Consider the following 25,247-nt stretch of genomic DNA (forward strand, 5'->3'; position numbering starts at 1 on the left):
CCAGCTGCGACACTGTCTCAAACGCGCGAGTTCCGTGATAGCGACGTACTAAATCTGGACGGGTAGAGTTACGTTGGGCTTATCTTTGTTCTGGCGTGCTAATCTTTCTTTTGATAAGAATTAAAAAAGGCATTTTTTTTTATTTTCCTTATTGGATAGATTCAAAAGCTATCAAAGACGTACTTCATCTCAATATATCATTAAAAAGAATATTTTTTTACTGTACTATCCAATATTGTTAGACTAATTTTAACTCAAATTATAATTGCTCCATTACTAATTAAAAACTAATGTTAATTAACATTATTTTGATATTGATTAACATTATTTTATCTAATTTTTACTAAAATTTATGCCGCGTTGACCAACCAACGGCTCCTCACGCTACTTTAGTCGCGATTCGACAAACGGTGCGCCAAAACCATGTGCTGCACCTCCACCCGTTGCTTAATTCGCGATTCAACTCGCGACGCAGGTCTGGAGCGGACAATTCCAACTTCCAAGCGGTGGATGAGCTGTCCACGTCACTTCCGTCCTATTTCTCGCCTCTTTCCTTTCGTCTATTTCTCCATTTATATTCGCCCTCTTTATTCTCTCCTTGAAGCGATTTGAGGCTCTAATTCTTTCTCCTCTTCTTCTTCTTCTATCTCAAATCTTCAACCGACAAGTTCTCCACCATGTTATTCGTGCACAAGGATGCCTCCGCCCACCGGTTCCCTTTCTTCGCCTCGTCTCCGCCGAAATCGCCGCCGGCTTCCTTAGCGCGTTCCTTCGAAGACGCCCTCGCCGCCCGCCTGGCCGATCTGCACCTAGACACCGCCTCACTCTCCTGGCTCACCCGCGCCGTCCGCGTCCTCGCTCTCACCCTCGATGATGCGGCCGCCCTCCTGGCTGACGCCCCCGTTTCCTCTTCCGATCGTGACGCCCTCGCTGGCCACCTCGACTCGGGCGTTGCCCTCCTTGACGCCTGCAACGCCGCCTCTGCCGAGATCGACCGCCTCCTCCGTCGGCGCCTCCATCTCCGCTTCGCCCTCCACATCCTCGCCTCCTCCGATGGAGGCCGCGACGCTGAGAGGCTGCGTAAGGCGCGGGACTCCCTGGAGGAGTGGACCGTCGGCCCCCGTCGCGCCATCAAGCCATCCGCCGTCGACCTAGTGAAATCCCTGACCCCGGCTAACCCTCCGAAAGGCAAGTTATCAGTTGCCCGGAGAGCGATCTACGCCGTCGAGGCGGTTTCCTCCCTGGTCGTCGGCGCCCTCGTGGCCGCCCTCGGCGGCAGCGAGCATCTTGCCGCCGTTCGCGTCCCTTCCGACCTGCCCTGGGCGAAGGAGTACCACGATCTCGCCGCGGCGATATCGCACAAGCTCGTCGGCGACTGGTTCGCCGCGGAGCTGGATGCGGCCCAAGCGGCCGTCAAAAAATTGACGGACGTGATCTCAACAAACGGCGAAGACATGACGGAGACGTTACGGAAATCCATGGAAGACACCAAGAAAGCGACGGGTGCTTTGACGGAGGGTCTGGACGAGTTATCTCACGCCGTTAGCGGGCTTTTTCACTCGGCGTTGGGTTTGAGGAACGCGGCGTTGCTAGGATTCCGCGTTGGCTCCTGCAAATAGTCATTTGTCTAAGGACGAATATGCGACGTCAAAATATCAAAGTTCATAATTAAAAAATTAGTTTAATCTTAATTACGGAAATTTGTATGGTTTTTTTTTCCTTGTTTATGTAGTTGTAACAGATGGGCAAAAATATTTGTATATAAGTTCACATGTCTGGAGCTCCAAAGAGAAATTATTATGCAAATATATTGCCTGTTAATCCTACCATGTTTCTTTTGCCCCTTCAAGATGCGGTTGGTTAATTAATTCGTCTGCAATATTTAACGTGACGGCACTATACTAATATACTTTACGGGCAGTAAATTTTGACTTGTTTTGCTATTATTAAATTGGCATCAAAGGGCCAAGTTGGAATTTAATTGAAAAATCTCAAGTTGATTTCATGTGAACTGGAACCGTTCATTAGTCAATGGTAGGCATGGCATCAACGACACGGCGTCTAGCATTGAATTATCCGGCCAAACAATGTAACGTTTTTTCGTGCGCACCGAAAGGTCATGGGAGAGACTTTGGTCAATCAATTCGGCTGGTGGTTGCCCGCACACTTGAACAAAGTTGCGCAACCAAGTTAATTTTTTTTTAATTTTTATTTTGGGTTTTTAGAATTTGAAATTTCATTGTTCAGAATAAGTATTGTTTGTAAGTTTTACAATTTAGTGTATTTAAGCAAAGATTTACAGAATTTTTAAGTTTTACAAATTAATCTTTTTAAGCAAGTATATTTTTGCATCATCTGCTATACGATGCTTCTGAATATCTACTAAACTAGTCCAAAATACAAGATCGTGTTGCTTTGTTGAAGGTTGATTGATGAGTCAGAGCGCCACGTCTTATAAGCTGCTCATCCATCTAGTCTTTCTGTTAAGAGGCTTCTTTGGACGTGGGATGCTTGCCACATCATATTGTGGGGTTGAAACTTAGGATTGTCAGGACGTAAATCTTCGGTATTTGTACAATTCATCTCACTTGCCATATGCTCGCACATGATATTATAATTTTTTTCCTTTCTAATTTTTCCTTCACCACGAAACTTCAAGGAAATATCCTAGCAAGGTGACAACTTCTCTCATCATTATTATTCTAAGGTTGTACTTCAATTATTCAATGCTTATTCTAGTCATGCTTTGAAATTTATGAGGTGAGTGCCAACTCTCTTTACCGTGGCCCTTAACTATGTTGTGCTAATTAATGTTCAGCAAGACAATTATTGACATAGTTTAGATTTTAGGGATGATTCATGCCTTGCATATTTTGTAGATTTGTAAAGTCAACTAGAAATAATAGTAGTAAGATAGCTATCCAAAATAGAGTATTTACGAATGCCCATGAGATTGAATAAATTTGTTAGGCATCACTAATGGATATCTAGTTATTAGGCACTCTTGTCAGACAAATGCGATTTAATATTGATGGTGAATTGAACGTGTTTAAATGAAAATAAATAAAATTCTACATATTTATTTATATACTAATTGGACCATATGAAACTAGTTAAAAGTTAATTGCTATGGTGAATTGTTGATCGATAATATGGGTCAATATTTAGGAAAAATAATAAATAGCACTTTGTGTGCTGACAACAAATAGTTTGCTTTACAAAGATTTTTTTTTTTAGTTCACTTAGGTGACATAAGGGACATAAGGATTCTAAATTAAGATCTAAGAAATTAAAATGATTATTGATACGGAGATAGCTGAGGCACTCAATTAAATTATCTTTTCTAGAAAATTTTCTTGGGGAGCATACGTCTGTGGAACATGATAACAGGAGAAACAAGGGAGTACAAACTCATACCCTCATAGACAGATAATGAGGAAAACACTGTTTATTTAGTAAGAGCGGAGGAACATCTTTCAAGGGTTCACATTGCTACAAGATCGGGAAGCCTAGTCCTTCCTCGCCAAATGAGCCCGCGCTTGACCCAGTTCCTCCTTGATACATTGGATGCTGCTTTGTAGATGGGCAATGGTTTCGTCTTTTATTCAGCTTTCCTCTTGCAGGAGGGTTACAATATCCTTATGCTTCAGTTTCAGATAGGCAATAAAACGAGTCTGACTTCTCAGGTCTGAATGAGTCTTATGATTTAGAGCTGCCTTGGCTCGAGTCCTGGATTTAGCCGTCAGACAAAGTTCTTCCATTTCCCGACGGAGAGAGGACTTAAGGTCCCTACTCTGCGTCATTTCGAGCAGGGCCTCATATTTGTGAGTTAGCAACTGGGTCAAATGGGTGAGTTGATGGCGCAGAGAGGATACCTCGTCTGATTCCATGAATAAAGAGGAAGGTAGTATGAGGAAAGTGAAGGTAGCAGTACACGCGACCTCTTTTTTAAAGAAGGGGAATGTGAAGAGTGAACTTCGGAACATGTGAGGATATTTGGGAAATAGTGTGGCATTTATGGAAAAATAGCAGGATTGAGGATTGTGGAGTGGACACGTATGCAATAAAGTCTCACCTAGGAAGGGTGATGAATTCTGAGTGAGATATTGGGAAAAAGGGTTAGCAGTTCAAGAGACACAAAGGCAAGGTTAGGTAAGAACGGGACTTGGGTCTAGTCAGTCGGACTGGAGTCTCCTTCGACTAGACTTGAGGGGGAGGCTTGTGATACGGTGCATGATGGTAGGATTGGATAGCTGACATAGTTGGAAGTCAAGCCCACGGGACGGCCAGAAGTCAAGCCCACGAGGCGGTCAGAAGTCAAGCCCACGTGGCGGTCAGAAGTCAAGCCTACGTGGTGGTCAGAAGTCCAGATTACAGGACGGTCCAGGTTGGACATAAGTGATATTCAGGGGTTAGGCCTGCATGGCGAGTAGGTAAAATGTACGATTCAGGACTTACGGGATACAAGTTAGGACTTATAAACATGTAGAATAGGATATACGGATCAGGACGTACAGGTCGAGATATACAGACCAGGTCGTACAGGTCAGGATATGCGGACTAAGGCTTACGGGTCAGGATTTACAGGACGAGACAGACAGAACAAGAAATGAGGGCCAAGACATACGATTCAGGACGTGCAAGATAAAATACGGAGCAGGGCTGTGCATACGAGACGAGACTTGAGGAGCGACAAGCGAAGGCCTCGATTGATAGGGCGGTAGACGCAGGTCTGGATCTACCAGGATAGACCGAATGGCAAATGTAGGGCAAGACGTACAGATCTGGATTTACGGGACAACACACACAAGCCAGGGAATACAGGTCTGTGCCTACAGGTCAAGATTTGCAGATACGAGGATCCAGTTTAAGGTCAACAGACCGGGGCGAGCATACACTATACGACAATCAAGCCAGGGATTTGTAACAACCCGTCAGAGAATAATCACTGCATGTCAGGGAGTATGTTAACGGTCTAGGGTTCATTGCCTACCGATTCCTCCTTAAACCTATAGGAAGATGTCATGTGTCATTCACCGCCAGACAAATCCTGACTAGGGCTGCAAACGAATCGAGCCGGCTCGCGAGCTTTTCGAGCCGGCTCGAAAAATATTCGATTCGTATTCGAATTTATCGAATTCGAGCCGAACTCGAACATGTTCGAACTTTTTTTCGAGCCGAACTCGAACCCAAATTATATTGTTCGAGCCGTTCGCGAGCCGCTCACGAGCCTTAATATTTATTAATATAAGTTAAATATATATTAAATAAATAAATTTCGAGCCTTTCGAACCTATCTTTGAGTAATAATTCGAATAGTTCGCGAACATGTTCGAATATTTCGAGCCGAATTCGAACCGGAACTCTAATTCGAACCGAACTCGAACCAAACATTTTAAATTTTTCGAGCTTCGAATCGAGCTCGAACTCGAATATACCTATTTCGAGCCGAATTCGAGCCTTAAATTTTTCAGCATATTCAGCTCGATTCGATTCGTTTACACCCCTAATCCTGACACCCCAACATTCTCTGACACTCGTCAGACTCTAGAAGTACCCACTGTCATATAAAAAGGGAGGTTTTGTCTCTACGCATGTACACTCACTTATCTTTTCACACTCGTCTTTTACTTTTCGTCCTTTCACTATATTTCTGGGGAAAAAGTACCTGACTTGAGCGTCGGAGGGCCTGACCCGGGGACTTTCTCCCTGATTCTTGGTCTCTAACATAAAGGCGGCTTGTCTGAGTGTGTGTAGAACCCTCGCCTCGTCGTCCCCGTCATCACCCTCCGTCATCCACCCGTGGGAACCTTTTCAGGAGGTACCAGCCACCAGGTCAGTCATGCGTCTCAACGACTTTTCGTCAACACCAACAACAGCACAACCAATGTCTGTCTGACTCAACTTCCGGACGGGATCATTATCCATTGTCATCCTTAGTTTGTCCACATTAGGACATTGTTTACAAAACAAAGCTTTTTTTTCTTCACCTGTTTGCAAGCTTCCGACATCTCAATTATTATGTGGTACTTTGCAAGTGACCACCTTTGGCCCTGACTCACCCACTAGTGCTACCCCATTTCAGCCATTGCCGACTCCATCGAGAAGGCATCCGCCCATGTTGTGTGGTCAGCATGTGCATGACCCACTCCACAGATTCCCTCACTTATGTGTGAACCCTTAGAACTACGCCCCTTTCCTTATGATGGTGTTTTTCTAGCCTGCAAATCACATCACTGCTCCCGCTCCTTCATAGCAGGCTTCATTCTCCCTGGCATCAGGTCTTGTTTTCCCTGCAGGACCTCCACTAGATTGTTGCAAAAAGTAGAATCGTCACCTTAGCGGCTCCTGGGTCCGGCCCCATAGATATCCAGAGGAGGTAAATCACGGTTAAGCTGGGCAGGAGGGGTGACTGGGGGTCGAGTGGAATTTAAAGCGCAGCAGACCGAAATTTTACGCCCGTGTGCAACTAGCGACCTCGACCCCTGAACCTCCGTTGTAAGCGTCAGGCATCCTTCCAGCTGATCTAACCCGTGGGGCAAACCTCCACTAGATTATGCATGAGGACTTCATGACCAGAAGGTGGTTATTGTTCCTTTCCCAAATTAACAGAAGCAACATTGATCTCGTCTTCCACTGCCCTGGCTCTTCTTCCTCATAGATCAACTGCAACCAATGCAACAGATCTCTTGTCAGTATTTGGTAGACATGGGGTGGTGTTCACTTTTGATTTGATTCTAGGTTATTGCTGCAAAAATCATCTAATCTTAGAAAGAGTATAAGCTGTTTATATAGGCATACTCCTTCCGCAGCAAGGAGTCTGAAGCCGCCCAGTGGCTTCCATTCCGCTTACAGCTTTGCTTCAGCTCAAGGTGACAGTAAGATCTGGCCAACCTTGCTTCCAAGGTCTAGAATCCCAAACCTTTAGTTGCAATTGCCTGTAACCCTTGTAATACTAGATTGCTTTTCTATCCAAAGACTTGTGATCTTCCTGGCGGTAAGCCTTCGTGTATTCTTTCGTGCTATATTTCAGTCAATTATGATTGATATCTATGTTCCAGCTCTATTTTGAATCCCATATTAGTCCTCCTTGTCTTCATTTTGCTTACTATAGTTATGAGACAACTAGTTTGAAGTCCGGTATATACATCTTATCCCACCATTAAACTTCGTATAATATTATATTGCTCCTAACATTTAGATCGAGTTAATCAAATTTTAAGTACTCTTCAATTTTATTTAATATGGTTCTTTATGAGTTCTGTGTTGCAATTACTCCCTTTCATTGCACTAGCTGAGCTTTTTTGTCAACTGGTTGTATCATCGGACATAAGGGATAAAATAATATGGGGAATGGGAAAGATCTGACAGATGCACTTAGCATCAGGTGAAGAGCAAATAAACAAGCCCTATGGTTGCCAGGCTAGTGTCTTATACGCCTTAAGAGTCCATGAATGTATGCGGATCGATGAAGAGATGAAAACTTTTCTAGTATGATTATTGTTTAGGGACAAGATTAATTGAATTTTCAATGCTGGTTCATTTAGGCTATCTAAGGGTAATTGGTTCTGTTCATTTCTGATGATTGGTGTCAACAGACACTGGTGCGGGGACACAAGAAAACCTGCATGCATGCATGACTTATTCAATTTTAAGCCTCATCAATCAACTTGCCTGACCGACTAGTTAAAACATAATAAGAAAATAAAATAAAATACATAAATATAAAATTACTATGTTCATTATCATATTCATATGCATCTTCATTATTCTATATTATCGCATTGCTCTTTAGGATCATAAGATTGATGTTTGATTTGGGAGAAAATATTTCATCTTCCTCCCGATTAGATTTTGATTTTTTGATAATATAACTTAAATATGTATTCAAAGATGTGGCATGAAGTATGCACGATAGTAATCATAAGGAGATTCAAACTAAAGTTAGCCATCAAGTATAGAAAAGAACTCAAAGATTGTGTTAATTTATTTTAACCAAAGTTTCAAAAAGTCAATCGATCATCTGTTAAAACAAATTACAACATCATTTCCTTAACATTTACAACATCGATCATTTTCACAAGCATTTACAACACATTAGAATCATAAGCACCACTAAGACAATCATTTAACATACATGATAAAATTAACAAACACCACCAAATCATTTCCTCAAGCATTTACAAGTTACAACACGGTAGAATTACAAGCACACTTTATTTTGACTAAACAGTTAACAAACACCCAAACTTTTTACAGAGCATAACATAGATCATAGCCATGTCCGAAAGCCTAAGTTTAGGCACAAAAAAAAAATTACATAATAGCAAAAGGTAAGAAAATACAACATGAAGCATCTTAAAAATCCTCATCCAGCTTGAACTCATGGTTAGCATCTCAAAAAAGTTGGTCTTTCCTTGCAGCGAGATGAGCTCCATCCAGTCAAAAGGATTGCTTACCTTGTACATATTTTCATACCCTAAAGCCCTTAGAAGATGATCTGCAACGAACTTAATGTACTGGCTCATGAGTTCACTATTCATCCCAATAAGGGCAACAGGAAGGGAATCACAGACAAATTCCCGCTCAATATCAACAGCGTCGGCAACAATAGACCGCACTCTTTCCTCTGAGAGCTTACTACGAAGGAGGCTATAAAGGAGACAAGCAAAATCACAATGAAGACCTTCATCACGAGATATGAGTTCATTTGAAAAGGTCAGGCCCGGCATCAATCCACGCTTCTTGAGCCAAAAGATAGCACAGAAGGAACCCGAAAAGAAAATGCCCTCGACGCAAGCAAAGGCAACGAGTCGCTCGGCAAAGGATTCGGATGATTCAATCCATCGCAGAGCCCAATTAGCCTTGCGAGCGACGGAAGGAATAGTCTCGATAGCATCGAAGAGATGGTGCTTCTCATTGTTATCCTTGATGTAGGCATCAAGAAGAAGCGCGTACATCTCAGAACCGAGCGGCAAGGTTCTCTATCACGTGGCAAAAGGCGAAATCATTCGTCCACATTCCCGTCACACCCGACCCAAGGTCATCATGAGAGAGGTAAATCACAGCATCCTGAGCGAGCATGTGACAGGTAGAGTGAGTTGTACAGAGGACCAGAGATTTACGCCCCGACTACCCTGAGTTTCCTTATATAGATAATCTGACCTTATATATCACTTATCAAATAAATCATGAAGTACTCGTGATTATTGATCTATCCAAAGCGGCTAGTGCCCTTACATTTGTCATTTTATTAGAGAAAAATATCTAACGATTTCTTCAGAGTAACAAAGGAGGTAAATTACAAAAGGGCTTTACCCATTAACAACATTACAACTAAGGAGTTGAGATAATCAATAGGGGCATTTCATATCCACTAAGAATAACTAACTGTATCAGCTCATGGAGACATTGATAGTTGATTGTTCATAAAATGGTTTGAGATGATGGGATTTGATTGATAACGTTGAAGCTTTTGAACATAACCCAATTTTGTAGCCATTTCAATCAAAACTTAGATTTTTTTACGTGAACTTATTTCTCGTAGGTTATGTATCATAAACATAAATGTTTCCAAGTCTAATAAATTTTTATTTTTGTGATAATTCCTAAATTTTATATAATTATTTGAATTAAAGTTAGACTTTCAAACTTTGGTCCACCAAAGATATTCTCTAGGTTGATTTAAAAGTATCTCGGGACATGGTATCATGGTAAGATATTCAGATTATCATTAGGTATCTCGGTTTGATCTCTAATTATGACGTATTTATAGGAATTTTTCTCCAAATGGGGAGCGCAATCAAAGGATGCTAGGGGTCTGGGTTGGTTGACGCGCACGCTTCCCGATTTACCCTAGTGGTCGGTGGAAAACTTCCATGGGACCGGACCGGCCATCCAAGGATAGTCAATGAAACTAACTGGGATTACATTTGCAAGAATTTTCCTCCAAATAGGGAGTGCAATCAAAGGATGTTGGGCGTCTGAGCTGTCGCGACGCGCGCTTCTCGATTTACTCTGGTGGCCTGTGAGAAATTTTTATGGAGTTTTCTTTATTTGTTTCCCTCTTTTTTTACTTTTACTGTTCTAAGAGTACATAAAGTCGTCCCGCTAATCTAATTAAATTATGGCAATACATACTTTCGATTGGAAGTGACTAGTTGTTGTCCAAACCAAAGAAAAGAGGTTCTACACATGAGAAGAATAGATCCTTCTTTCGTTGCACGGTTCACATATCATGTACTTTTCTTTTACACTCCACTCCATTCTATTTTTTATATTTTTATATTTTTTAGTCAACGAGGTTAACTGAAATTATATTTTTTTTAGGTTGATTAAAAATTATATTTAAAAAAAATGTACCATCTAAACTAAATTAATAAATTAATTTATTTGATAGGATAAGCAAATTGATAAATCATGTTTGGTTAAAATTATATTTAAAATAAATTTATTAATATTTATATGTTGATCATATTTAAAATATAACCAAATATAATTATTTATAATTTTTCGAAACATTTAAAAGAAAAATATTAAATTAGTGAGATAATTCTAAGTTAGGATTCAATTAAAACCCTAATCCTACCCTCCCATGTTCCCCGCGCGTGCTCGCGGCGCCGTCTCCGGTTTTCTCCACCGCAGCAGCCTCCCCTCTCCTTGCAAGAAGTTGCGAGCAGCCGCAATTGCCGCTGCCGCCTTCCCGTCTTGTCCAAGCCGTGACCATCATCGCCCGGCCCCGCCGTCGCTGCCTTCCGCCATGACCGCCGCCACGTCGCGTTCACTGCTCTCCAGCCGAGAGCTTCCTCGCCGCTGCTCTCCCTGCCGTAAGCTTCGTTGATGCCGCTCCAGTTAGTACGCTAGCGCTGCCACTGCGGATTCCTGTGCTCCGCCAGCGTTGCTCGGCTGTTCTCGGTTCCCCGCCGATAACAGCCAAAGCCGCCGCTTCCATTTCCCCACCGCAAACCGCCGGCCGACACTCACTGCGGTCGTCGGATACACAGAGTGAAGGTACGTTGATTAATTAATCAATTAATATGTTGTTAATATTATTTGATTGATTGGTAATTAAGATAAATTAGGATTAATAATTGATAGGTTGATTAATTAATTAATATATTGATTAATTAATAGGTTAATTTATTCATTAATAGATTGATTAGTTTATTGGGTAATAATTAGTTGTTGATTGATTTAATCAATTAAATTAGGATTTGTTGGTTAATGATGATTAATCAGTTTAATTGATTAAATAATTATATATAGGATTTAAATGATTAATTGAGCCATTAATTAATCCTCCGATAATCTTTCTGAGCAGTCTTTATAAAAAATTTCCTGCAGATGGAATTGACTGCTGAAGTAGCTGTTACTGATGACACTAATGTTCAGGTTTTGTTTTTGTTCATTGCCATCTATGTGTGTTTCTTGGTTTTTGTATGAACTGTAATCCTAATTTTACTACCTTTTCGCCTTATGCATCTCTCATTTACAGGTTTTAAATAGGAAACTGGAGCTAGATCGAGTTTATTCTAAATTAGGTGAAAAGATTACCAGAATCTTTCGAGACTACATGACAAAGTAAGCTCAAAATGCATTTTTCTCATTTGCTTGGATATATCATATTACCTTGATAACCATCTAGGAGAAAATGTGATTTTCTCTCAGCTATTAGCTTTTCAACCCACCATGTGACCCATGTCCTCTGCTCATATTGTTGTGTGTCGACTTTTTTTGCTGTTGTAAAAAAAAATGGTCTTGTTCTTGCGGATAATATAGGAAATTGTAGCTGTTGGTTATAAATCAGAGATGTCTCAAGATAGTCTGCAGATGACAAGTGGGGTTTACATATAACCAGAATATACTCATATGACATACTTTGATTATTTCAAAGTACCATTTTTTCTTCCTCTTATAGTTCAAAATTATCAATTTTACATGAGTGGGCTTGTCATACTATTACTCATTTGCTCTATTCTATAACATAGTTGAATGTTGCAGTTGTGTTTTTACATGAAATTGACATTTGCAGGGTTACCGAGTTTGAGGAGCTAGCTGATGTGGGGAAGAGGTTTCTTACTGGATTTCACAGGGTAACAGGTATAATTCACCAATGTTTTTTTTTACTTTATAGATATAGCTGGGATTTTAGATTCCAACAGGAACACCAATCTGTTCTGAGTTTGGCACGGGCCAATCAATCAGGGTTAGTAGCCTATCAATTCCTCCATAACATGAGTTCAGTTGGTAAATATATCAAATGTTCAGTGATAATAGTATAATGTATAGACAACCACGTGCTCTGATCGAGAGTCAACGCTAGCCATCAATGTCCAGCGTAAGAACATATGGCAGAATATAATGAAAACATGGATATCCGTTAAGAATGTTCAGAAATCAAATGTTCAGCAACCAAGTAGTATTGGAAGAAGAAATTCCAATACAACAGAAGTTGGTACAGTGGAAGGATAATTACAGAAACCAGAAACACATGGCATCTAAATCTGATTGCTGCATATCGCAGTTTCAACATTTTAGGAACAACCTTCAACATAAATAAGGATTGTACCAGTTCAGGTCAAATCTACTTTAAGACTTCAGAATAAGAACTGATTGGCACATGAAGATGTTTTATATATATAGGACTTGAGGCAGTATTTTCTGATCTTTTAAATTTTAAATTGTTCTTAAAAGGATCTTAAAAATTCAAACGCATGTTCATGGTTTCATAATTTTGCACTTGTTGAGAAGATATGAACTTGACTGTCAATTGACTATCTGTTTGTATCTTCTCTTTATATTAAATATTTTGTTATCAAGTTTGTCATCTCCTATTGCTTATTCACAGATATAATCCTTGCAAAATATGGCATCATTGCATCTTTGCCCTTTTTGATCTTCTGTATTACTGAATCGACATTTTATTTATTAAGCCTTTGAGAATCCTGTTAACTCTGTGATGGAGAATACAGATTATGCTTAGGAACTTGCCCTATTTTTCAGTTGCATGACTTTCTCATTTTTGACTTAACTACTCATGTCGTCCTTTTTTCTCTTGTTCACAGCAATGTTTAGGACAGTTGAACTTCAGAAGACTTCAAACAACATCAGTAGGATAATTGATGCTAACTGGAATGAACATATGAAAACTTATGTTGAAGCAGGGTGCAAACAACAGTCACAAAGTGTTCAAAATATGTATAATTGTAAGTTGTTACCATTCATGCAAACGAAACTGGCTTGCAAGTCACTTTTCGTTCTCAGCTAAATTTTTCCTTCTTGAAAAATGTATTTATAATGCACATAGGAAACTGAATATTCATGAAAATGAATCCATTGGAATGAAGGTTAAGAAAAAATATATAGCAAGAGGACAACATACACTCAAGAGCTTAGTTTTATCTTAGTGATCTGTTTTTGTCATTGGTCAGGTTGAGCCCATATGCAATAGGATGAGTTCTGTTAGTGTTAACTAACACTTCCCTTTTCATTAAGCAGAAGCCTAATAAGTATACATTTTAAAAGTTAAAAAGATAAAATAAAATAAAATAAAGAAAACAAACACTAAGGAACATGCATTAAACTAACTTTCCATATTATTCACTTTTCAACTTGTTTTGCTGTCCATCTTTATCCCTGGTCAAATATCTTGATGAGAGCTAACCTGATGATTCTTTTGATTCAGTCTCTTGATGTCTGAATTATATATCTCACTATTAACATTTTTTTGTGCCAGTGCACTCTTGTGTGTTGGGATTGCGAGACAATTTGAAGAACGGTAATTGCTATTAACTCCCATCGGATTATCTTACTTGATCTGCGTGTTTACACCAACAAGTTCGTTTTGTAACCTGCAGTTTTCAAATGTAGTGTCTTCTCATGGTAGGGTTTTTCTATTAGAAAATCAACTTCAAGGAATTTCTCATTCTTGCCTCTCAACTATGTGTACTTTCTAGTTAGATTAATATTTCAATTAATGGTCTTTTTACTCAATCATGATTTCAGCTGAAGCTTTGTTCAATGAACTTGATTGCCTAAAGGAACATGCAATTGCTGCAACAGAAGCAGCAACCAAGAGTGTTACGGCTTTGGATGACTCTTTTTGTGAAGAAATGTTAAAAGATATTTCCTTTGAGGTAAACATAAATAGGAGGCATCTTAAGTTTCTTTTCACATTTTACATTTATTAACATATTAGTTTGCTTTATTAATGATCAGCATTCAGAATTATTGTCAGATTTAAATTACAAAAAAAAAAAAACTTTTGGGGGTAAAGGATGATAATCTTTAACAAGTAAATAGATGAGAGATCCAATCTCTAATCTCTCATATGTAATTTGTTTAACAGAGAGCCAGTTTCAGAACATTTAGTCAACCGAGCAGACCAGTTGGATTTCTCATAAATTTGTTTGACAGCAAAAAGAAATTGTTGATTTTGATTATTTTTTTCTTGGATGCCACATGAGTGTATTTAATAACTTTTACTAGGAAGAAAAGGAACCATTGCCCAAGCATCCTCAAGATACATCAATATCAGAAGTCATGCTAATGAAGATCATCAGTGATATGTTGAAACTCGACTATGCCATGCAGGTAGATGGATTCATAGAGGTAGTTTTTCATAATTCTGCTTCAATTGTTAATACAAAATTTTATAATGCAGAAAAATATTGTTTTGAACTTGAACATTGGGACAAGTGTATCTGAACTAGAAGGCTATTGTCTCATGTGGAATCTGCATCCATACATAGATGATGACATTATACATCGGGCATGGCGATATGTTCCCTCTCATGATCAGAGTTCGCGTAAGTAGGCACCTCACTCTTGCGTGAGAGGTGGAAATGAGGGTAAATCATGGCCCTTGGTCTCTTAATGGAGCTCCATTATCATTGATTCCTTGGAGGTCTTGCTTTTGTCTGCTGTTGAGTTTCTTGTGTGGATTCAAGTAGTAGGTTTGCCCTTTGATCTTGTTCATAGAGTGTTATATTCTCGATTTTCATACATTAATTTTTAATTGATATATATTATGATTTATTAAGGCTTGGAGATTAATGCATTGTGTGTTAGTAGGGTTAAGATCATGCGTAAGCTATTTTTTGACTATAGGTTGATATTTACATAGAGAGATGATTGATAACTTGAGTTGTGATGCAGTTTTTGATCAATTTTATGATTTTATTAAATTGATTTGCTAATCTATAGGTTCATTGCCAACTTGTGATGCCCTCACGGGTTAGCGTAGTTAAATACCTATATAGGTGTTTACTCCAATAAATTTTAGGGTCAATTCTTAACTCGTGCAAAATATTTGGTTGGGTGTTTGACCTCACCCATGTAAAGGGTTACTGCACTAGAGTAAAATGCTCTGTGTAATTTATTTGTCTGTGCTAGAGTAAATGTCTTGTTGGATGTTTGACCTCACCCATCTAAGTTAATTGTTGATTAAGAATTGCTAAATTTTTATTTGATCTACGACGAAGAGTAGTCTTATTCATTTGATCATAAATAAGGCCTAATGTGTCTTTGGGATGTCAAAAACCCATGGAAGTGGAGAGGTCCTTAATGGTCTAATGTGTCTTTCGATGTCCAATAGTAACTAAAATCCCTTTGGTTAAACAAGGCTCACTTGTGAAGAAAAGGACCTAAACTTACTGTGATTTCCTTTTATAACTAGAACCCTTAGTAGTGTTGTTGGATGCCTCATGAGAACTAGACTCAAATTCTTTAGTTAACTATTAAGACCTTAAAGACACTTAGCACTATATTAAAAAAAACAACTATATAAAAGAAAACAATTGTAAAGAAGCCCTAAGGAACACAATGCATAGCTCGCAAAGAGGAGATAAACAATTTCGTTCATCTAGAAGTTTTGACCATAATTGCTAGATGACTAGAAGACTCAAATAACCAAAATAAGAATATATAATGATTGGATATGTTAAATAAGGAATACAATAGGGTGCTTATATATGGAATTTGATTAATTTAAATTCATCTAATAATTTTAGTTAAAATCGTTAGATAGCAAGCTTAACAAAAACAAAAACAAAAACTATTAAAATGGTCCTCCAAGACTCAAATAACAAAAATAAGAGCATAGATAGAATCCTAGGGCTCTGTGTTGAGAGATTCACTTTTTTTTTTTTTAGTTTCAAACATAGGGTGATCAGGTCGATTCTACGTAAATTTTCATCTACCGTCAGAATAAATTGAAAAGTGCTCGGAGCGGATGATCTGTCAGCTCAACATTCTTAGGTCAACAATTTATCAAAGAAATTCATCTGTTAATTTGTTGAAATTAGAACTCAATCCTTAGATGTCTGGAAGATTAAGAAGGTGTCCTGTCATTGCACCATTATCCCAGGCAGAACTGTCATATGGGCCAACTCATAGAGCGGCAGGTTGGCTCGTGGCTGGCCGACCCATGGCAGGTCGGACGTTTGGCGAGGCAAGGCGAGCCTACCCATTATCTTGGTGGATTAGAAAATCTTCAATCCAACCCAACTTAAGATGAGTTGCGGGCACGACGGGAAAACATAAAAATATATATAGAAAAAATTAAAAATTTAAGTTTGAGCCATTATTTAAATAATGGATGAATGGATTCCTTAATCCATCCGAGGTTCATTTTTTGACTTTTTTTTTCATCCTCCTAAAATTGGGCGGAAAGCCCGCGTTCGTCCATTGTCGCATCACTATCTCAACTACGTGAGCTCACGACACCACATGGGACGATTGTAAGTCATGAAGGCGGCACCTCACGAGGTGGCAAAGCATGAGGAGGTCGTGCCTTGCACAAGTTGGCACCACCCAAGGCGGTCGCGCCTCGCAAGGGTTGGCACCTCCTGCCTCACCTTCATCAATTGCCCGATCACCACCTGCATGAACGCCTCCGCCTCTTCACAGATCGTTGCACGTCCCTCTGCGCTGCCCACGGCTGCCTCCATTGCCCGAAGTGTCTGCTTCGTTGCCTCGGCAAGTACCTCAATTGCTTAATGATCAAGATTGCTTTATCCCCATCGCAAGAAGAGGACGAGAGAATCGACTCAAGAACCTTGGCCACATCGATTCGAGATTAGTTGTGACTCGTCACCTTGAAGGATTTCGATTAGGGCGGCTAAGGCGCTGTTGAGGTCGGCGAGGATTGCCTCGATAACAAGCTACTTGTGGCGATCATTAACATATTCCATTCCCAGGACCAAGGTGAGAATCTCGAAGGCCAACCGTGACATTTTGGATTCGGTGGTATGGGAAGGAAATGAGGACGGGGGTGAAAAAGGGGGAGGAAGTTAGGCGGTTCTTGTAAACATCATGGGAGGTGGAGAGGCCGTGGAAAAGAGGGAGGGGGTAAGTTAACATGAGGTCAATCGTCAACCATTTGCTAAAAGGTGAATCATCAGTCGCAAAAAACCGTCACTCGTCAATAGTCCGATCCTCATCCATCGATGCATGAACAAAGGATACTTAAAGGTTAAACTCCGGTCGACTAGCTAACATGTCCTAAAACTTAATTAAACTCTTAAAAAGACTGTGCAGAGTAGCTACACCAATAAAACTACAGAACTCTTCGACATTTACAACACCGCAGTCACGAACTCGATGAGAGAGAGGAGAAAGCAGACCATCGTCATTCTCACCTGGCGAATGGAGTCCCTGCAAGATCTGATGAGATCGGCGGAGGCCATCGCCCTCCCATGGCCTCGATTCGTGGAGAATTCGAGTCGAGTAAGAACGGAATTGTCCAAAGGGGATGAGAACCGGAGCGGTCCATTTGTTGAACCTAACGACCGCCGAATTTGGGAACCGGTCCGTGAAGCTATTTTTCTACTATTAAACTATTCAATTTTTTACCGAAGTACATAAGTTTCTAAAATACCTAAATCACGCATCATAATTTTAAAATTACTAAATCTCATACCCAGTGATGGATCCGATGAGCTCAAAAAACTTATTCGTGAAGTAATAAAGAAAAACAACCCGATGAATTCAAAATTGACAAAAGAGGATAGAACAAAGGGAGACGATCGAGGAGAAAGTAGACCATCGTCATTCTCACCTCGCGAATGGAGTCTCTGCAAGATCTGATGAGATCGACGGAGGCCATCACCCTCCCACGAACTCGATCCGTGGAGAATTGGAGTCGAGAAAGAAGGGAATTAGCTAAAGGGAATGAGAACCGGACCGGTCCATTTGTTGAACCTGATGGCGTCGGATTTGGGAACCGATCCGTGAAGATATTTTCTATTTAGTGAGAATGCTAAAGTTAAATTAATAATTTTAAATTTTAAAAACGAATGGAAAAAACACTAAATAAATATCTAAATTTAACATTAAAACCTTATATTTATTATCACTATTGTTAACTAATTATAAAATAAATTATTATTAAAAATAATGATTAATCTCACTTGATCATTCTTTCTCTTTTTTTTTTTCATATTGTTTTTTCTTGCTTTTATTTTTATATCCTTATAATGACAACCTCATTCTTATGCTAAAAAAAAAAAAAATTTAATTCTCTTGACGGTCCTTATATATTATGCTTTTATTTGAAAGAGCAGTTTTAAAAATCGAAAAAAATTAAGTTGTTTACTTCATGAAGAAAAATAGATTAGACATCCTTGCCATTATTTAAATAATTGATGAATGGATTCTTTAATCCATCCAAGATTCATTTTTTGACTTTTTTTCATCCTCCTAAAATTGGGCGGAAAGCCCGCGTTCGTCCTTTGTAGCATCTCTGTCTCAACTATGTGAGCTCACGACACCACATGGGGCAATTGTAAGTCATGAAGGCGGCACCTCACGAGGCGACAAAGCATGAGGAGGTCGTACCTTGCACAAGTTGGCACCACCCAAGGCGGTCGCGCCTCACAAGGGTTGGCACCTCCAGCCTCACCTACATCAATCGCCCCATGACCACCAGCATGAATGCCCCCGCCTCTTCACAGATCACTGCCCGTCCCTCTGCGCTGCCCATGGCTGCCTTCATTGCCCGAAGTGCCAGCTTCGTTGCCTCGGCAAGTACCTCAATTGCTTAATGATTGAGATTACTTTATCCCCATCGCAAGAAGAGGATGAGAGAATCGACTCAAGAACCTTGGCGACATCGATTCAAGATCAGTTGTGACTCGTCACGTTGAAGGATTTCGATTAGGACGGCTAAGGCGCTGTTGAGGTCGACGAGGATTGCCTCGATAACAAGCTACTTGTTGCGATCATTGACGTATTCCATTCCCAGGACCAAGGTGAGAATCTCGAAGGCCAACCGTGACACTTCGGATTCGGCGGTACATGAAGGAAATGAGGATAGGGTGAAAAAAAGGGGAGGAAGTGAGGCGGTTCTTGTAAATAACATGGGAGGTGGAGAGGCAGTGGAAAAGACGGAGGGGGTCAAGTTAACAAGAGGCCAATCGTCAACAATTTGCTAAACAGTGAATCATTAGTCGCAGAAAATTGTCGCTCGTCAATAGTTCGATCCCCATCCATCGATGCATGAACGAAGGATACTTAAAGGTTAAACTCCGGTCGGCTAGCTAAAATGCCCTAAAACTTAATTAAACTCTAAGAAAGACTGTGCAGAGTAGCTACCACAATAAAACTACAGAACTCTTCGACATTTACAACGTCGCGGTCGCCAACTCGATTAGAGAGAGGAGAAAGCAGACCATCGTCATTCTCACCTGGTGAATGGAGTCCCTGCAAGATCTGATGAGATCGGCGGAGGTCATCGCCCTCCCACTATTGGGGCAATTTCCCTAGGTCAAGGTTGACCAGTTTGACTAAGCTTGAGTTGAGTCAAGCTTGAGTCGGGATTTGAGTTTTGATGTTTGACAATATATGGAGATTGCTAGAGCAATTGTCTGTTTGACAACAATCGTCCGATTGTGAAGATGGTCAAAGAGTTGACCAGGTTGAGAAGAAGACAAGTCAAGTAGGTCAAGGTTGACAGGAGACTTGATTGGGAAAGTCCTAACTGGAGTTTAGGCAATTGTGAAAGTCCTAACTGGAGTTTAGGCAATTGAGAAAATCCTAACTTGAGTTTAGGCAATTGTGAAAGTCCTAACTAGAGTTTAGGCACGTGGAAAGTCCTGGTGAGGAGCCAGGCATTTGGAAAGTTCAAGTGTGATCTTGGCATAGGTTGAAAGTCCAAGTGTGATCTTGGCAAAGGAGAAAGCCCTGATAAGAAGCCAGGCATTTGGGAAGTCCAAGTGTGATCTTGGCACAGGTTGAAAGTCTAAGTGTGATCTTGGCAAAGGAGAAAGCCCTGGTAAGGAGCCAGACAATTAGGAAGTCCAAGCATGTGGTCTTGGCAAGGTAAGTCCTAGTGTGACTTGGCAAGGAGAACTCGATAACTAGGATGAGGCTGAAGGAAGCTCCTGAAGGCAAGGCGTGAAGGATGGGTAGATATCTGAGGGGCGCAAGGCTGATGGAGGAGGCTAGAAGGCTAGTTCAAGGTTGATCGAGTGTGGTGTATAATCCGACATTTAGGATGAGGCCGAAGGAAGCTCCTGAAGGCAAGGCGTGAAGGATGGGAGATATCCAAAGGACGCAAGGCTGATGGAGGAGGCTAGAAGGTTAGTTCGAGGTTGGTCGGATGTGGCCAAATGCTAGGCATGGAGACTCAACAGGTCACGGTTGACCTGAAGTTGGGTTGGGGGCTTTGGACTTGAGTTTGAGTCAAGTCCAGGTAGTTCAATCGATCGAGCAATCGATTGAACCGGGCTCCAATCGATCGGTCGATCGATTGGAGTGTGCTGCGAGTATGGGATGGCTCCAATCGATCGGCCGATCGATTGGGAGCATTACTCGCGAGCACAGAAGTCATCCCAATCGATCAGGCGATCGATTGGAGCTACCAATAGATCGGTGGATCGATTAGGACCTGGAGTTCTCGTGCGAGGAGTTGCGAGAATAGCTCGATCGATCGGTCGATCAATCCAGCCATTTCCAGAGAGAACAGAAAGGCTCTGAATCGATCGACCGATCGATTCAGGAAGTCCCAATCAATCGGTCGATCGATTGGGAAGTGACTGTTGCGCAGGTTGCAGGCGATGGACGACTAGGATTGCTGGGTGCTGACGTGGCAATCGATTGGAGATGATTTGGATCGATTGGGAGCACTGTTTAAAGCCTGGGCGGAGCGTTTTCTCCGTAGTTCTTTGCGAACTTTCTTGCGCGAGCTTACTGCGATCTACAGCGATTTTCTCCGAGCTTCTCCGCCAGTGCTTGAAGGCTCTTGGGATGCATCCCCAAGGTTCAAGAGGCCACAACGAGCAACAAGTAAGCACGAAGAAAAATGTATTGCGTTGTATTTTCATTTCTTCTTGTTGTATTTGTGTTGTGTTGTGTTGTGATGTGTGAGTGTTGTACGAGGCTTCTCCGCCTCCGGCTGCAACCGAGAAGGAGGTTTTCATAGTGGAGATTGTGTCGTGTGTGTGGATCCTTGGATTAGTTGCCTCTTCTTGAGGTGGATACCAAGAAAACCCTAGGTGTTAGCGTTATGAGTATTGTGTTCTGTTTTGTCTTTGTATTCCGCTGCACATTATCAAGACGAAGGAGACGACGCAAGGAGCGCGATGAAACGTTATTCACCCCCCCCTCTAGCGGGCACAAAGATCCTAACAATTGGTATCATAGTGATGTCGCTCTTCTACGGACTAATCGCCAAGAGAGCAAGAAGCTAGAGGAAGAAGATGGACTTAGGAGGTCCACTTGGATGGGACATCCAGATTCCACCTCCGTACGACAAAGAAGAATTCAGTTTTTGGAGGAATCGGTTGGAGACTTGGTTCCAAATGGAGTGGAACCAATGGGTGGTCTTGGAAGACCCATTTGAAGCTCCAAAGGACAAGAAGGGTAAATGCCTCCGACCTCGACATTAGACCGAGGAACAAAAGGAGCTAGCGGAGGCGGATAAGGAGGTAACGAAAATATTGCTTAATTTATTACCTTCTAATATAATTTTGAGTGTAGGTGAATGCACGAGTGCAAATGATCTTTGGAAAAAGATCATTGACTATCATGAGAACGCCACTCAATTTCAAGGAGTGGAGGAGCCCAAGGAGAAGGGCTATTTGGTCCAAGAAGAAAAGGACCAATCCGATGTTGACACGAGGTCAACATCTGAAGAAAAGGAGGAAGAAAAGATGCAATCCGATGTTGATGAGAAGTCAACATTCGAGGAGGAAAAGGAAGAGAAGGAAGAGGTGGAAGAGGAGAGATCTTCTACTTCCTCAAGAGAGGAAGAGATGGAAGCATCCATATCCTCGAAAGAAGAAGAAGAAGATGATGCAACCTCCTCAATTCAAGTTACATCAAATGGAGAATCAAGCATCATCCCGACAAGCAAAGGTATAAAGATTTAAATTATTAAAAATAAAAATCATATCATTTGTTTTGAGTGTAGGGAACATGGACACTATAAGAGCAAGTGTCCAAAATTTGCCAAGAAGAAGGGCCAAGTAGTACACAAGGGCAAGGAGAAGCCTAAGGAGATTGGTCCCACGGAATGCAAGAGCAAGGAGCACATTGTGTGCTTCTCATGCAATCAAAATGAGCATTATCGAAGTCAATGTCCTAAAGGGAAGAAGACAACCAAAGTTAAAGGAGGAAACACAAATCAATGGGGAGTTTTGAAAAACAAACCCAAGGTAACCTTTAAGAGTGCAATTCCTCTTAGTCATGATAAAAGGCATGTTAGAAATAATCCTTACCATATTAATGTAAATTATCATGAAAGTAGAAAGCATGATGACTTTAAGGATAAATATATACCTCCTTATGCTAGATTTACCATACCTAAGGTTAGGAAGGTAGATAACTACTTAGGCAACAATTCTAAGGATTTTAGATATAAGCCTAAGGCTAGCAATGCTCATAGGAATCAACAAAAATCCAAATCTATGGCCTTAGTAAGGGAAAACCAAGTCTTAAGGTCAAGACTTGATAACTTAGAGAGAACCTTTGCAAGAATGGAAAACTTGCTTAAGGGACAAAGTGAGCATCACCTAGGGAGAGTTAGACAAGAGTCATCCAATGACTATAGAGGTTTGGGATACAAACCTAAAGCCGAGAAGGATGTGACTTCCTATCATAGGGTTTCATATAGCTATGAAGCCAAACATAGGTCTAGTGGTCAAGCCAAAAATACTAGGGAAGTCATCCCTAAGAGTACATTTGTCAAGACCAAGGTGACTAAGGCTCCAAAAAGGCCTAATAAAGTGACAAAGAAGGTTACAAGGGAAGCTATCCCTAGGAGTGACCTAATAGAAGTGACCAAGGCTTCTAAGAAGCCTAGAAAGGTCCTTAGGAAGGTGACTAGAGAAGTCATCCCTAGTGAGTACCTAGAGCATCCAAGGAGCACCAATAGGTTTTGGGTTCCTAGGAGCATATTCTCTACACCCTAGATGGGTTTGGAGAGTGTCAACTTCAATTGGAAGGGTGGTTAACCCAATCTTGATAAAAGTTGACACTTGAGAGCATTCTCAAGGTTATTGTTAACCTTTGAAAATGAAAAGGATTATAGGGTTACTCTTTGAAAGAGTAATATATGTGCCAAAATTTAAAGAGTTAAAATTAATTTTAATTGGCACACTTAAGAAAAGTATAAGAAAAATTGAGTTAAAATCTTGATACTTTCTTAAGGAATTAGAGAAAACTCATGCTTTAATCAAATGTGATTAAGCCTTGAAGGGCAAAAAGATGCCAAGTGTTGAGGATTTGAAATTAATTTTAATTGACACACTTGAGAGAAGCAAAAGTAATGCCAAATTTGGAATTTGGCATTTTCTTATGGAATTAAGGAAAATGTAAACCTTAATCTAAAATTGTCACTCTTGGAAAGAGTAACATGTGCCAAATCTTAAAGAATTATATTTGAATTAAAATGACACAATGTGGAAAAACATAAGAAATACCAAATTGAGGTTTTGGTATTTTCTTAGGGTAATTGAAGGAAAATCTAGGTCCTAATGTAAGATGCTTACTTTTTGGAAGAGTAAAATGTATCAAACTTTGAGGTTTTGAACTTAAGTTAAATTGACACATTTAGAAAAGGATAAGAAATGCCAAGTTGGGGGATTTTGGCATTTTCTTAGAAGGTTAAAGGTAAATCTAAACCTTAATTTGATTTCATTTACTCTTGGAAAGAGTAAAATGTGTCATACTTTGAGGAATTTGTTTAATTTAAAATCACACAAATTTAGAAAGGGAAAAAGGAATGTCAAAATTGGGTTTGACACTTTATTGATGAAATTGGACAATCTAGGATTTAATTTTAAAGCTTAGCTAAGGTTTAAGGATACTTAGATAGATTATCTAGGTATATTTTATTTATGCTAAAATGTCATGATTGCTTGCTCTTCATATGTCATGATATCATGTGTTGCATTCATGTTTATTATGAAAAATATAAAAATACCATGTCATGTCATACATACATCATGTAGTTATAGCATGTTTTTCTTTAGAAAATTACTTATTTTGATGTATGCCATGTAACATCATGCATTAAGTTAATTTCCTTGTAATTAAGGACAAAGACATTTATTATGAATGGTGAATATCCCAACAAGTGGGATTCTACTAAAATGACATCCTAGGTGGATGATCATAAGTCTCATAATGCCTAGATAGATATGCATGATCCCTTAGTTTAGGACAAAACCAAATATACATCTCGCAAAGAATCATAAGGTGACTTGTATGTGTTTTAGTACACATTAGATACAAGTGAGATGTTAGGATGATAAACAAAACTCAAGATATTGATTTAGTGCATCTTGTTGAGTTTTAGGTTCATCAAAACACATAGTTATGTGTCTTCCAATCTTTGGGAAAGCTAATGTACAAGTTATGTGCATTGAGCCCAAAGAACATGGTTGGATATTGATTTTGAAAATCTTTTAAAATGCTTTTGGAAAACATTGGTGAAGATTATCTTTTGATAATAATCATCATTGAATAGTTGAGCACAAACTTGGAAGAAAACACTAGAGTTTTTATAAGTTTCAAAGTTTGTGTCAATCTTTGAAAATAGGAAGTATTTTTATAGAAAACTATTTTTCCTTGATAGTATATACCCTAAGTAGTGTCTACATGAATTTTCATGATTTTTAGATTTTTGTAGAATTTTTTGGGAGTTTCTAAAGTTCACTGAAATTGAATTTCAGGAAATCAGAAACTCAATTGATCAGCCGATCGATTGGATTGGATTCAATCGATCAACCGATCGATTGGGAAGC

At 40.0% G+C, this 25,247-nt stretch overlaps 3 protein-coding genes across 3 annotated transcripts; 2 read left to right on the top strand and 1 right to left on the bottom strand.

Moving 5' to 3' along the window:
* Nucleotides 1–574: 574 nt before the first annotated feature.
* LOC122056170 (UPF0496 protein 4-like) lies at nt 575–1,826 on the top strand. Its single transcript, XM_042617990.1, has one exon. It carries the CDS (start codon nt 678–680, stop codon nt 1,617–1,619), a length of 942 nt encoding a protein of 313 aa, XP_042473924.1. The 5' UTR covers nt 575–677; the 3' UTR covers nt 1,620–1,826.
* Nucleotides 1,827–8,225: 6,399 nt separating this feature from the next.
* Nucleotides 8,226–10,726, bottom strand: LOC122054747 (ribonucleoside-diphosphate reductase small chain C-like). The gene is made up of 2 exons (XM_042616185.1): nt 10,589–10,726; nt 8,226–8,984 (listed from the first exon to the last, which is right to left on the bottom strand). Exons 1-2 carry the CDS (start codon nt 10,724–10,726, stop codon nt 8,226–8,228), a joined length of 897 nt encoding a protein of 298 aa, XP_042472119.1.
* A 617-nt stretch (nt 10,727–11,343) lies between these two features.
* Nucleotides 11,344–15,239, top strand: LOC122054748. Its single transcript, XM_042616186.1, has 8 exons — nt 11,344–11,391; nt 11,495–11,580; nt 12,032–12,099; nt 13,065–13,241; nt 14,005–14,135; nt 14,488–14,592; nt 14,663–14,807; nt 15,205–15,239. Exons 1-8 carry the CDS (start codon nt 11,344–11,346, stop codon nt 15,237–15,239), a joined length of 795 nt encoding a protein of 264 aa, XP_042472120.1.
* The last annotated feature ends 10,008 nt before the right edge of the window (nt 15,240–25,247 follow it).

The sequence above is a fragment of the Zingiber officinale genome, chromosome 3B, assembly GCF_018446385.1.
Source record: "Zingiber officinale cultivar Zhangliang chromosome 3B, Zo_v1.1, whole genome shotgun sequence".
Taxonomy (NCBI): Eukaryota; Viridiplantae; Streptophyta; class Magnoliopsida; order Zingiberales; family Zingiberaceae; genus Zingiber; species Zingiber officinale.